The sequence below is a fragment of the Eschrichtius robustus genome, chromosome 18 (assembly GCF_028021215.1).
Source record: "Eschrichtius robustus isolate mEscRob2 chromosome 18, mEscRob2.pri, whole genome shotgun sequence".
Taxonomy (NCBI): domain Eukaryota; kingdom Metazoa; phylum Chordata; class Mammalia; order Artiodactyla; family Eschrichtiidae; genus Eschrichtius; species Eschrichtius robustus.
The window spans coordinates 34,187,540-34,203,304 of record NC_090841.1 but is presented as its reverse complement, the minus strand read 5'-3'; the positions used below and the strand labels follow the sequence as shown (position 1 = coordinate 34,203,304).

The 15,765-nt window shown below is 33.6% G+C and overlaps 1 protein-coding gene across 2 annotated transcripts in view; it reads right to left on the bottom strand.

Annotated features, from left to right (window-relative positions):
* Positions 1-15,765, bottom strand: part of TDRD3 (tudor domain containing 3) — a 215,050-nt gene that overhangs the window by 122,399 nt on the left and 76,886 nt on the right. For both annotated transcript variants that reach the window (XM_068526575.1, XM_068526576.1), the window contains exons 2-3: positions 10,374-10,458; positions 5,788-5,853 (exon numbers count right to left, since the gene is read on the bottom strand). In XM_068526575.1, coding sequence (XP_068382676.1) covers positions 5,788-5,853; positions 10,374-10,458 — 151 coding nt within the window. The remainder of the gene's footprint in view (positions 1-5,787; positions 5,854-10,373; positions 10,459-15,765) is intronic.

Here is a 15,765-nt window from a genome sequence, read left to right as displayed (position 1 = left end):
ACAAGGAAGGACACTACATAATGATCAACGGATCAATCCAAGAAGAAGATATAACAATTATAAATATATATGCACCCAACATAGGAGCACCTCAATATATAAGGCAAATGCTAACAGCTATAAAAGAGGAAATTGACAGTAACACAATAATAGTGGGGGACTTCAACACCTCACTTACACCAATGGACAGATCATCCAGATGGAAAATTAAAAAGGAAACATAAGCTTTAAATGATACAATAGACCAGATAGATTTAATTGATATTTATAGGATATTCCATCCAAAAACAGCAGATTACACTTTCTTCTCAAGTGCACACAGAACATTCTACAGGATAGATGACATTTTGGGTCACAAATCAAGCCTTGGTAAATTTAAGAAAATTGAAATTGTATCAAGCATCTTTTCAGACCACAATGCTATGAGACAAGAAATAAATTACAGGGGAAAAAACATAAACACAAACACATGGAGGCTAAACAACAAGTTACTAAATTACCAAGCGATCACTGAAGACATCAACAAGGAAATCAAAAATTACCTAGAGACAAATGACCAGGAAAACACGATTATCCAAAATCTATGGGATGAAGCAAAAGCAGTTCTAAGAGGGAAATTTATAGCAAGAAACAAGAAAAATCTCAAATAAACAATCTAACTTTACACCTAAAGGAACTGGAGAAAGAAGAACAAACAAAACCCAAACTTAGTGGAAGGATAGATTTCATAAATCAGAGCAGAAATAAATGAATTAGAAACAAAGAAAACAATAGCAAAGATCAATAAAACTAAAAGCTGGTTCTTTGAGAAGATAAACAAAATTGAGAAACCTTTAGCCAGACTCATCAAGAAAAAAAGGAAGAGGACTCAAATCAATAAAACTAGAAATGAAAAAGGAGAAATTATAACAGACACCACAGAAATACGAAGCACCATAAGAGACTACTACAAGCAACTCTATGCCAATAAAATGGAGAACCTGGAAGAAATGGACAAATTCTTAGAAAGCTATAACCTTCCAACACTGAACCAGGAAGAAATAGAAAGTATGAACAGACCAATCACAAGTAATGAAATTGAAACTGTGATTAAAAATCTTCCAACAAACAAAAGTCCAGGACCAGATGGCTTCACAGGTGAATTCTATCAAACATTTAGAGAAGAGCTAACACCCATCCTTCTCAAACTCTTCCAAAAAATTGCAGAGGAAGGAACACTCCCAAACTCATTCTATGAGGTCACCATCACCCAGATACCAAAACCAGACAAAGATACTACAAAAAAAGAAAATTACAGACCAATATCACTGATGAATATAGATGCAAAATTCCTCAACAAAATACTAGCAAACAGAATCCAACAACACATTAAAAGGATCATACACCATGATCAAGTGGGATTTATCCCAGGGATGCAAGGATTCTTCAATATATGCAAATCAATCAATGTGATACACCATATCAACAAACTGAAGAAGAAAAACCATATGATCATCTCAATAGATGCAGAAAAAGCTTTTGACAAAATTCAACACCAATTTATGATAAAAATCTCCAGAAAGTGGGCATAGAGGAAAGGGAACCTAACTCAACATATTAACGGCCATATATGACAAACCCACAGCAAACATCATTCTCAATGGTGAAAAACTGAAAGCATTTCCACGAAGATAAGGAACAAGACAAGGATGTCCACTCTCACCACTCTTATTCAACATAGTTTTGGAAGTCCTAACCATGGCAATCAGAGAAGAAAAAGAAATAAAAGGGATACAAATTGGAAAAGAAGAAGTAAAACTGTCACTGTTTGCAGATGACATGATACTATACATAGATAATCCTAAAGATGCGGCCAGACAACTACTAGAGCTAATCAATTAATTTGGTAAAGTTACAGGATACAAAACTAATGCACAGAAATCTCTTGCATTCTTATACACTAACAGCGAAAGATCAGAAAGAGAAATTAAGGAAACAATCCCATTCACCCTTGCAACAAAAAGAATACATTACCTAGCAATAAATGTACATAAGGAGGTAAAAGACCTGTACTCAGGAAACTATAAGACACTGGTGAAAGAAATCAAAGATGACACAAACAGATGGAGAGATATATACCATGTTCTTGGAATGGAAGAATCAATATTGTGAAAAACACTATACTACCCAAAGCAATCTACAGATTCAATGCAATCCCTATCAAATTACCAATGGCATTTTTTACAGAACTAGAACAAAAATCTTAAAATTTGTGTGGAGACACAAAAGACCCGGAACAGCCAAGGCAATCTTGAGGGAAAAAAATGGAGCTGGAGGAATCAGACTATACTACAAAGCTACAGTAATCAAGACAATATGGTACTGGCAGAAAAACAGAAATATAGAACAATGGAACAGGATAGAAAGCCCAGAGATAAACCCACACATCTATGGTCAACTAATCTATGACAAAGGAGGCAGGGATACCCAATGGAGAAAAGACAGTCTCTTCAATAAGTGGTGCTGGGAAAACTCGGCAGCTACATGTAAAAGAATGAAATTAGAACACTCCTTAACACCATACACAAGAATAAATTCAAAATGGATTAAAGACCTAAATGTAAGACAATACACTATAAAATTCTTAGAGGTAAACATATGAAGAACACTCTCTGACATAAATCACAGCAAGATCTTTTTTGACCCACCTCCTAGAGTAATGGCAATAAAAACAAAAATAAACAAATGGGACCTAATGAAATGTAAAAGCTTTTGCACAGCAAAGGAAACTATAAACAAGATGAAAAGACAACCCTCAGAATAGGAGAAAATATTTGCAAATGAATCAACAGACAAAGGATTAATCTCCAAAATATATAAACAGCTCATGCAGCTCAATATTGAAAAAAACAAACAACCCAATCAAAAAATCGGCAGAAGACCTAGGTAGACATTTCTCCAAAGAAGACTTACAGATGGCCAAGAGGCACATGAAAAGCTGCTCAACATCACTAATTATTAAAGAAATGCAAATCAAAACTACAATGAGGTATCACCTCACACTGATTAGCGTGGGCATCATCAGAATATCTACAAACAACAAATGCTGGAGAGGGTGTGGAGAAAAGGGAACCCTCTTGCACTGTTAGTGGGAATGTAAATTGATACAGTCACTATGGAGAACAGTATGGAGGTTCCTTAGAAAACTAAAAGTAGAATTACCATATGACCCAGCAATCCCACTACTGGGCATATACCCAGAGAAAACCATAATTCAAAAAGACACACGCACCCCTTGGACTTCCCTCGTGGAGCAGTGGTTAAGAATCCACCTGCCAATGCAGGGGACATGGGTTCCAGCTCTGGTCCAGGAAGATCCCACATGCCACGGAGCAACTAAGCCCATGTGCCACAACTACTGAGCCTGCACTCTACAGCCTGTGAGCCATAACTACTGAGCCCGTGTGCCACAACTACTGAAGCCCACATGCCTAGAGCCCGTGCTCCACAAGAGAAGCCACCGCAATGAGAAGAAGCCTGTGCACCGCAATGAAGAGTAGCCCTCACTCGACACTAGAGAAAGCCCGTGCACAGCAACAAAGACCCAGCACAGCCAAAAATAAATAAATAAATAAAATTAATTTAAAAAAAAATACACATGCACCCCAATGTTCAATGCAGCACTATTTACAATAGCCAGGTCATGGAAGCAATGTAAATGTCCATCGACACATGAATGGATAAAGATGTGGTACATATATACAATAGAATATTACTCAGCCATAAAAAGGAATGAAATTGGGTCATTGTAGAGACGTGGATGGACCTAGAGACTGTCATACAGAGTGAAGTAAGACAGAAAGAGAAAAACAAATATCTTATATTAACGCATATATGTGGAATCTAGAAAAATGGTACAGATGAACCAGTTTGCAAGGCAGAAATAGAGACACAGATGTAGAGAACAAACGTATGGATACCAAGGGGGGAAAGTGGGGCTGGGGGGCAGTGGTGGGATGAATTGGGAGATTGGGATTGATATATATAGAGTAATATGTATAAAATAGATAACTGATAAAAAAGTGTTTAAAAAAAAAATGCTCTGAGAAGTTGGAGGAAGCAGAGGAAACTCTTATCAGTACCTTTCCCCATGAGCTTATAGTAGAGATAGGTGCTGAGAATCCCTAAAGACACATGAAGAAACAATGGAAAATCAATAATCCAGATTGCTGGTTTTCTTAAATCAACTAGCATAAGGATGCGCAGCCACTGCTTTGATATTAGTTACTTTTCCTGTAAAGAACTGTGCATTCATCAGACCTGTCCAAGACTGCTGCCTAATTTGGAGTTCTATACCCCAGAAGTTTTCTAATTATGCTTCCCAGACCAGCAGAATCAACATCCCACAGAGACTTGCTCATAATACAAATTCTAGGGCTCTATCCCAGTTGAATGGAGACAGAGGCGTGGGAGTGGGAGAGGTTAGAGGCTGGCAATGTGTGTTCTAGCCAGGCCTCAGGATGATTCTGATGTATGCTGAAGTCTGAGAACTACGACCACAACCAGAAAAAGAAATGTATGGAACTGGAGAGGACTCTGAGAAGAACAATAAAGATGAATGGAATGCCTGAGACAGAATAAACGGAGGAACCAAGATAGATGGCTTTAGCAAGAAGAAACCTGTGGTACTGACATTTACAAGGCTTCAAGTATATGAAGAATTATTCACAAGAGAAGGTAACCAGATGTTCTCCATTTCCCCTGAGGGAAGATAAAGAAGACGTTACGGACTTCAAGTTGCATCAAAAGAAATTTAGGTTAAAATACAATTAAAGTTTGCTGACACAGAGTGTTGTTAAACATTAAAATGAATTGCTGAGGAGTTTGTAGAACTTTCTTCTCTGAGTATCTGCTTCAAAAACTACTGTAAATTATAAAATAAACTCTTGTTTTCTTTCCAGCTAAATGATTACCATCTATTGCATTAGGGAAAATGTGAAAAATATGTTGTTACATTTCAGACCTTTTAAAATTATCTAAAATTTAAAATATCTGAGGTACAGCAACTATCTTAAATATCTGAGTGTTAAAATGATAAGAATACTTATTCAAACACAAAACATATACATTCAAAGTATTTCTTTAAACTACAGATAATGATGTTCCGTAATAGTTCAAAAAGTGAGCAGTAGCACATATAAAATTCTTGGTTGACACAATTTACATGTATTTTCAAATAAAAAGAAGAAATTGAATACAAATGAATAAGAAGTAAAAGACTGACTAGTTGGTATCTAAAAACTGTATCCTTGTATTTTAAAAACATCACTGAAAAAATTCATAACATGAATACATATATGTGTTACACAAAATGATAGCAGTAACCAAATGCATGGCTTTGCCAAATTGCTCCTAACACTCTCTCCCAATCTTATAGTTTTATATTAACAAGTTCATTAAACAAATATGGTTAACAGGTAACTAAAATAAAAAGATACAAAAAGGTCCTTTTCCTGAGCACCAATAATATCTGGTAAGTCTCACACGTAAAGTAAGTGTGTCATAGTTACAATTCCTGAAAAAAAAGTTTTTTTTAAATGTTGAAAAGTCACCAAAAGTTTAAAAGTTTAAGCTTTAGTAATTTTCCATGTGTATAGGAAGTCACTATAATGATAACTCTGTGACTTGTGCACCTCCAAAATATTTTGAAGTTGCAGTCTTCATTGACAAAAAATAATTCCAGTAATTTAGTAGATGTTCATATTTATCGTACTTAGCATAATTTAGGAAGTTAACATTTTTCATTACCTTTTCCACCTTTCCACCATTGATGTCACTGGGGAGGAATTTCTTGCCAATTGTTCTCAAGTCTGTCTAAAATAAAAATATTATTATTAAAATAAAATTATAGAGAAAAGTGAATCTAAATCTAATCTCACTCACAAACAAAAGATAAAATTACTTAAGGTATGTGGAACAAAATTTAAATAAATGTCTTTCAACTGATTATGAGATCTATATATATATATAAAATCAATCTTTTCTAATAACACAGTCCCATACATACATTGTTTAAAGTACGTCAAAGGCCTTATTTATATCTGGTCATACTTCTCTAGATAACCTTTTAACTTACTAAGTCTTCTTTATTAAAATCTAAAACTTGATTTTATGAAACTATATAGTCTTACTAAAAAATTAATGCCACAATCCAAAACTAAATGACTACTTTGAACATATAAACAGAGTATATTTTTGACAACTAAATTCTATATAACCTTGATATGCAGAGAGATGAAAACACATTACTCTATAGGCTGTGATACTTATGACATAACAAAGCTACATAACATAAAAATATCCCAGAGAACAATACCACTGCAACAGCAAGAAATCGTAAGACTATACTGTAGTAAATACTTATTTCATTTGCTTTTTAAACAAATTACAGAAACAGAAGTTGGTGAACAAATGACTAACCACATGAAAATTCCTAAGTACATATTATTCAGCAAACCAAAGCAAAACATAAAAAGGACAACATAGGACTAAGATAAAGTTGTAGGATTTCTGACATAAAAACAGAACTTCAACTACACAGTCTACATAAAAAAACAGAAATTTTCAGGATTTTGTCTTCTTTAAGAAGTGAAAACTAAAGGAATAGTAAGAAATTTGTTCAGAAGAAAACTAATACTACTCATGAAAAAGGCCTAATTATTTAAGCTAAGAAATTATCTTGCTGCTTGAGATAGTGAGGTTAGATTAATAACTAAATTTGTACTGTTTTGTTATTCCTTAAATATAGTAAAGAGAAGCTCTTCATTGCCTCAAGAGCAAAACAAAACAGACTTACAGTGCATTTAATCACAACATTTATAAGGGAGAAATTTATATTAGACTTAAGGAGAAAATACTAGATGATTAAAATTACTGTATCACAAAAGGATACATATAGAGAAGTAGGACAGTCTTCTTTGAACACCTACAATAATAGAATATCCTCTTATTTGAAATATCCATATATGGTCAGCTTAAGAAACAAGCATACATGTTATATAACCCTCACAGATCCTTTCCAGTCTTTTACTACAATGATTTATAATTTATTTCTCAATGTAATGCAAGGATCACTCCTAAAGTAAAACTCACTGAATGGAACTGCCAGGTAAACTAAGCCCCAAATCCAAATACTTGTTTAACAATTTTTCAGGTTTATCCTTTTTGCAGCCTCCACCCAATAATAGAGTGAAAGAACTATAAACCATACCTCAAGTTGCATGGCTTTGACTTTGAAAATACTAAGCAACATATGGGGAAAAAAATACTTTCCTATACTAGCATTTCCTATATTAGGATTGTTTTGAAGATTAAATAATGCATGTAAAGCATTCAGCACAATGACTTGCAAACAGTAAGCATTTAATGAATGTTAGCTCTCATGTTTACTTTAGCGAATATAAAACATGCATACTGTTATCATCTGAACGTGTACAAGTCAATAATACAACTAACAGTTCATAAAAACATAAGCATTATCTTGAAGTCACTCAAAAGCTGAAATATTTAAATATGTATAAAAAACAGAATATATAAAAATTTTATGATACATCATGGTCCTTCATTTCTGGTTTTTATCACTAATTATAAAATTAAAATTAAATGAGGCATTAATATAAATGAGAAATGAGCACTAGACTAAAATCCTAAACTTTGATTTACTACATACTGTAATTAACTAACATGACCTGGGACACGTCAGAAATTCTCTAAATCCAGTTAATTTATTCCTCTGTAACATGGAAAACATATTACCAATTCTATCTTCCAAAGCTGTTGTCAGGCTAAAAGGAGACAATGTATTCAAAGTGCCGTACACACATATAAGGAATGTTATTTCACTGTTCTTTTAGCAAGATGAAAATGACCTACCAAATCTTTAAACATCCTAAATTCAAAGTCAATTTATGAGTTCTGCAAAGGCAATTCTACGATTCAGACGCTGTTATATCAGGATCACTAGGATAACTGGGCCCAAAAATACATTTATAGTGAATAAGCAATTATGCAGGAGAAATATTTAACCTATTACATGCACGTATGCACACACACACAAGATTCCTGACTATTTCTTCAAGTAAATTCAGCAGAATATCTATTTGGCAAATCATTTTGTATTATACAGAATCTTAAAAGAAATTTTAAAATAATCTTTTAAAACTTTTACTGTTACATATTATTTAGTAATTTAAGACTAGGCTATCATTTAATTTTTTTCTGAATAATTCAGGAATTTGAACGCAAAACTATATGCTGAATTTCAAGGTTATTTCTTAATATCCTTACTCCTCATTCTACAGAGGAAAAAAATTAAGAACCTCCCTCCTTTCAACATAAAAACCCATGCAGAAAAGAGTTACATAGCAGCTCTGAGGCTGCTATCTTTAGAAGGGCCTGCTTACAAAGTTGGCCCGAAGGTGTCATCTGGGAACTTGGCACTTGAACCATTCCCTAACAGAAAATGTGGTTCACTGCCTAAATTATTTGTATTAACAATGTGATTTATGGTAAACACCTGCTTTTTGAGGGGGGGAGTCTGGAATTTTATTTCATGCTAAGCAGAGAGTACCTTCCTAAGCAGCCCAATAATAGCCTAATGGACTTCCCTGGGCAGGAAAACCATATACATACCATTGCTTTGTTCACTGCTAGATAAAGGAACAATTTCAGTGTGTTCCCACTGGTAAAAGAGAACATAAGCAAGCTTATGCATGGATTATTCTCCCAATATGTAATAAGTTATATGTAAGAACTAATAATGCAAGTCTTTCTCAATTAGTGATTAACATCCCACAATCACTTGAAAGTTAAAATAATTCAACAGAAATACTGTATATACCTGATTTTATTTAAAGGTTATAAACTTGAAACTTAGATTATTTGTCTGGTGTAGACTTCATCCCGATTAAAAGTATTTTTTTTATCCTATTATATCGCATAATAGCTTTGGACTGCAGTATTCAACTATATATTTTAAAGAAAATTATAAAGACAAATTAATTCACTAAGATAATAATCATCATGTACCTCTTATGTACACAGGACAAATACTTCATGTTGACTTACTTTACTTAGTTTCATACCCAATTTATACATAGCTCAATGCTATTTACCTATGTATATAAATAAGAAAAATAAAAAAAGAAGATTATCACAAAGCCTTTTTCCTATCATCTTTAGGACTTTTTTTAATAAACAAAGAAACTAGGGTTTTTTATACCATTTTTTGAAAATAAAATTCACTAATTTGGGTGCAAATCAAAGAAAGTTAAAGTGTCTAGCAAATATTCCCATTTGTAGTCACAGATAACACACATAATTTCTAAAAAACCTGTTGGTCTTACTGAATAAAATTTCAAAGCAGCTAAAAAAATCACAGGCTTCAAAATATAAATTTTATGTTTAAACCCAAGTTTAATTATATAAATATAAATTTAAGTAATTTGAAAAGTTATACACAGTTACATATTTATACTTCACATATTCTTATCAGTTGTCACCCTTTCTGCTTTATGCTAAACCTACTTTGCAGTGACATAATGGATTTATCAGACAGTAATTCTCTTCTGAATTTCATTGATTATGTATCATAGTATATGAAGTTGATTAATAGACTGTGACTGCAAAGGCGATACAAAAAACACTCCCACGGGGTAACTGCAAGATTGAAAAAAGAATATTAATTTACTTACATCTGTACGTCAAACAATTTTTAGAACTCTTCACAAAAATCCAGAAGTCAATCCCAATTATAGAAAAGATACAACTATACAAACGGGTAGAGGGAAAGAGCTTGGAAAGAAATATACACCAAAACATTAACGGTAATTATTTGGTTTTATTATTTTACTTTTCTGTATTTTATGAAGTAGTTGTATGGTACCATATATACTACTTTTATCGACAGGAAAAGTTACTTTAAAAGAAAAAATACAACTGTCAAGAAGCTATAACCTAGCTAGAGTTTCTATGTACATTAAAAGTCAATTTGTTTTCATGAATATGATCAGTTTTTACTGCTATTACATAGCTACTGTAAATGTAATGAAATTCTGTAACTGATCACAGGGTGAAAAAAAAGGAGTTTTAATTGCATTTTTCCCTTTTTCATTGAATTCTGAATAATAGATGTTAAAGAAATATATATTTCTAATAATTGGCTTATATGAGATTACCAAATTCAACAAACATTCCTGCAACTTAAAATGGACAATAAAAATGCAAGATGATTTATGATTTTTTCTCATCATAAAATCCAGTTTATTCTATGAGATATTTTTCATAAATATAGCTTCCAGATTTAAAACGTTTATAAGTCAATAAATAAAACCTACATTGAGAGCAATCAGGATGATGTCATTTATATTGACTTTGTCAGGAGAACTTGTGCACGCGTCAATGCCTTCATCTGAAAGATACCTGTTAAAATAAAATAAATGGCTTAATGTTTTCTAAAATCAAAATTAACCAAAATTATTTTCTTAAGTCTACATGCAATTTTGTTCTCTACTATAAAATGCTTCCACTACAAATACTAGGCAAAAAGAGCCCTGGATACTCCCTGTTTATTTACTATCTGATAGAACAGGATAGACAATGCATATTTTTCCTCTTTTATATCTTTAAAGGGATACTGTGTTAATAAAAGTATCCATATGTTTTCTGAGAAAAGCTATTTAACCATCAATACACTTCTTAAGGAATGAATGAGCTCCTCTTTACTATTATACAAATACAATATCCGACTTAAATATTTAGTAATACAGTAAACTCTTAAGAGATTGAGATGTGCTATAAAAATAGAACTAAAAACAACATAGATTTAAATATAGTCCAACAAACTTTCTTCTGGGCTACTTTCTTACATTATCTTCTCAAGTCCCCTTTCTCTAACATAATGTTCCCAAGAATCTTTCAATAAATACTACTGACTCCAAATAGCACAAAGATAGGCAACTTTTTATCTTACATCTTTTACTTTTCCTGTCTCTTTGCAGTTTTTTTTTACTCATTGTCTTATTGTCCTCTGTTTTTTTTTATTCAGTCCAAACCAACCATACATCTGTAGCAGACAATAATTAATTCAAGAGTAAAAAGATTATTGAATCCAAAGGGGGGAAAAATCATCTCTACCAATTCACCCACACCCAATACAGTCATTTTGAAATTCTTTGATAAATTCTACAATTCAGATATCATCCCCCCAAAAGTCCACCTGTAAAAATGCCCATTAACATTCAGCATCTTTTGTAATCAGTATCAGATACTCCTTTAACCAAAGGTCTGATGCTAGCATTGCCACTGCAGACATTCTCCCACTAAAAAGATCCCACTACTGGGCATATACCCTGAGAAAACCATAATTCAAAAAGATACATGTACCCCAATGTTCCTTGCAGCACTACTTACAATAGCCAGAACATGGAAGCAACCTAAATGTCCACAGACAGATGAATGGATGAAAAAGATGTGGTACATATATACACAATGGAATATTACTCAGCCATAAAAAGGAACGAAATTGAGTCATCTGTAGTGATGTGGATGGACCTAGAGTCTGTCATACAGAGTGAAGGAAGTCAGAAAGAAAAAAAGTAAATACCGTACATTAACGCATATATATGGAATCTAGAAAAATGGTACTGATGAACCTAGTGGCGGGGCAGGAACAGAGATGCAGTCTTAGAGAACAGACTTGTAGACACAGGTGGGTAAGGGGAGGGTGAGATGAACTCAGAGAGTAACACTGACATATATACACTACCATGTGTAAGACAGATAGCTAGTGGGAAGCTGCTGTATAGCACAGGGAGATCAGCTTGGTACTTTGTGATGACCTAGAGGGGTGGGATGGGGAGGGTGGGAGGGAGGCCCAAGAGGGAGGGGATATAGGCATACATATAGTTGACTCACTTTGCTGTACAAGAGAAACTAACACAACATTGGAAAGCAATTATAATCTAATAAAGATGAAAAAAAAAAAAGATACAGGAGTGCTAGTCTGACAGAGCTAACTCTGGCTCTTCCTGATGGCCAGCAATTCCACCATCAACCCTCAACCTTAGGCTGATTCTAAGACACTTATCAATGTAAACTTTACCTGAAGACAGCAACCAAAGAGCATTTGCCTTTAAGAAACATAGGATGAATGATTTCTCAAAAGTAAAAGGGCAAGTGAAAAGAAATGTGAATAGGAGAGTACAAAAAGCAATAGAAAATTAAAGCTGATAAACCTATGCATAAGATCAAGGAGGTAAAAGAAAGGAAAGTGTATATAAATCAAAGCAAGAATGTGTTAAAAAAATTAGATACTATTAAAAGTTGAAGACCATGGCAGTGCTAAACTACAATGATGAATGAAGGCAAGGAGTTAAGTGGGCTACAGGGAAAAATAGAAGTGTTAAGTAGGTAGATGAGTCAGTAAGAATGAATGGATGGGAGGCAGGAATAAATAGTACATGAGTGACCATGGAATACAATGTTTGCAGTCAGCATAGATGGCTAAAACACTGCTTTAATTCAGAATGGCTAAGTTCATTTCCTTATTACCCTGATAATTTTTCACTATTCACAGCCATTGACTGTATCCAGCACTAACCATCTTACAAATTCAGTTCTACAAATATTAATTAACTCCCCCTTTATGTGAAAAGTACTATGTGAATCAGTAATAAGATCAGTAAAATGACGAAAAATAAACATCTTTCTTCAAGGAGTTTACAGTCTCACATAAAGAATAATACAACATGTAAACAGCTATCATACAATGCCAAAATAACTATAAACAAAATGTTATGGGTGCTCAAAGTGGCTGCGGAATGGAAAAGAGTGTACAGAAAGGGAATAGTACGACCAACAACATGGAAGTAAAAAAGTATAAAGCACATTCTAGAGGTAATAACTTGGAACGTTACGGCTGGAAAATGGGGAAGAGATGAGAGGTCAGTATAGGTTGAGATGAATTTTATTTACTGTAGGAAGCAACAGTGCATAGAGGGATATGGGTGCTATATTAAATGCTGACTGAGTAATTACAAAAACACAACTTTCAAAATTCCTACAGTGGGGAAATAATATGCAATGACTAATAAAATACTTTTGTTTTCTAGAAAGGCAACTCTTTAGAATTAAAAGATTACAGGATGTCAGATGAACTGGAAATGATCTTAAAAAATAAAGTTTAACTCTTCAATTTTACAGATGAAGAAAAGAATGCCCAAAGATGTTAACCTAAACTTGCTCCAAAACACAAACTTAAGCTATGCAAAGTTAAAACAAAAATGTCTCCTGATTCCCAGTTTAGCAGTCTTTTCATTACAACACACTATTTTTATTTATCAACAACTAATGCTAATATCAGGAATATGATTTTTTTCTCATAAACAGAAGTCAACATCTATACAAATCAATTTCTTAATCAAGTAGACACTTTACCAACACACACAAAAAAGCACAACTAGGCAAATTCAATCAGTGTCTCCAAAGTATATTAAATAAGAATAGGCCTAGTTTCATAGTAAAAGATCAGGGAACTAATATTAACTACTATTAAGAGATTCAAAAATTGTTACAACAATAAAAATACCTATCCTGCAAAATATAAAAAGGAAACATCTATCTAACAAAAATTCTGAAAGCAGAAGAGATAAGGGGGTGTAAATTTGACTTCATCCATGTATAAATCAAATATCATGTGATTTCTTCCAAACGATGCCTGGAGAAGGCTTCCTGAATATAAGAAATTATAAAATATGGCTCAGTCTCAATTTCCAAGTTTTACAAGTCTCCCTTCCTCACCCTTCACATTAAAAAAAAAAAAAATCAAAGGACTTGAGCCTCACAGCTTTACTTTGTAATTATCAAGAAACAGGAGACCCATTCACAGGTCTCCCCAGTAATATCTTGGTGATCCTTCTGTCAATACTGGACCATTTTCACAGGACTAAATCTAAATTAACTGTAACTTGAGATTTACTAATTAATCTTTTTGTTTTTGTAAACATTTAAGACTCCAATATCATCAATGAATAAAAAAAGTGATAAAACTAAGGTATTATGTCCCAGTCAGCTTCAAGATGCACTACAGGAACACAGCAACTGAAAGAACAAAACAACACAAAATTCACCAGCCTTAATGTGGTCACTGGGAAAAAAAGGAATTGAAAATTGGCACAAGCGTGTCAGAGCTGATCCCTGTGCACATCTGCACGATGGACCTCAAGGGAAGTGAGTCATAATCAGTTCCCATGTGCCGTCTTCGAGCATGCAAACCCAAGGGCATGGACCTTAAAGAAGAAATAAACCCCAGAGAGCTCTTGTTGACTACAACAGCCCCAAAAGCACACACTTTTTTTCTCCTCTGGTGGAGATTTGAGAACAGTAACATTATAAAACCACTCATTACTATTCTGAACTAAAAATACATCGGAATACATTTTATTGACAAGCAAGGCACTAAAGGGCTAAATTTCTGCATCATACTCACAGAATAGACTAATATTTCTCCTTAGTTTTACCTTCAAATAATTCCATTTTAAATCACAGTTTAATAAACACTCAAATTTGTTTTAAAAGATTTTGGAAAGTGCTTCTTATTTTCATAAATAAATGTTAAAATTCTGACTTTCTCAGAGTCATTTAATTTTAATCCTGAGCAACTCTTCTTACTTAAGAAGTAAAAGCTTTAAAATTAATTACTATCCACCAATTTGGGGGAGAGGTGGTTTCCTATTACAAATAATGAATATATATTTAATAAGAAGGGTCTCACTGCTAAAACCATCTTTACCTCATGTTCTAAAGTTACTTGGGCATATAAAACAGACATTCCCAAACTACAGTTCAAGAATCTCAACTGACAGAAAACTGTGATAAAAACAAATACTATTGTTTCAATATCACTTGTTAGATCCAGATAGTGGATCACTATTACCAGTAATTGGATTCCTAACTGCAAGGGAAAAGAGTGCCTATTTTCCTTTGATCCATTCCTCTGGAAGTAGGTAAAATCCTTGAGTCTAACTTAATTACTGACTATGATGTACACATAATGAGGAGGGCAGCAACAAACTGAAGAGTACATGCCCATCTAAAGGGGGCAGCTCCAGTGACTATCTGTATGAGGATAGGTTAAGCAGCCATTGTCAGATCTTCTCATTTTTAGCTTTTAGTTTTTTGCAAAGCAATGTACAAGCCAAACAAAACAGGCTTCAGTCTGCATGTGGCACACACACTTTGTACGTATTAATTGTATTAGTTTATTTCAGTTATCTGTTTGTTTGCTCTTATACACTTTCAACTTGTCTTTGACATGCAGGGTTGTGCCCTAAGTGTCTCTCAAATGATATAATATCCATGGCTGACATCCTTTTCAAGCAAAAGAGGAGAAGAACTGTCTTTTAGGTCACTTTGTATGACTCCTGGACAGCAATAAACATATTTATGCATGTAAATAGTGTTCTTACCGGATTTATCGTCAAATCATTTACTTTGGCCTAAATTATCTTCAAACTGCACATATGATAACTCATCCTTACCTAGATTTCCAGACTACATATATTTTTTAGGGGGAAAAATGTTCTAATTGACCAGAAATACTAAAACAGCACACTGAACTTTTCTTCCCCTCCACCTACCTGTACCTGTCCAAGCAATGACTGTCCATTCAAGTCTGAACTGAGACCTGAATTCCTAAGATAATCAAAAACGGAATCTATTATCACGCAT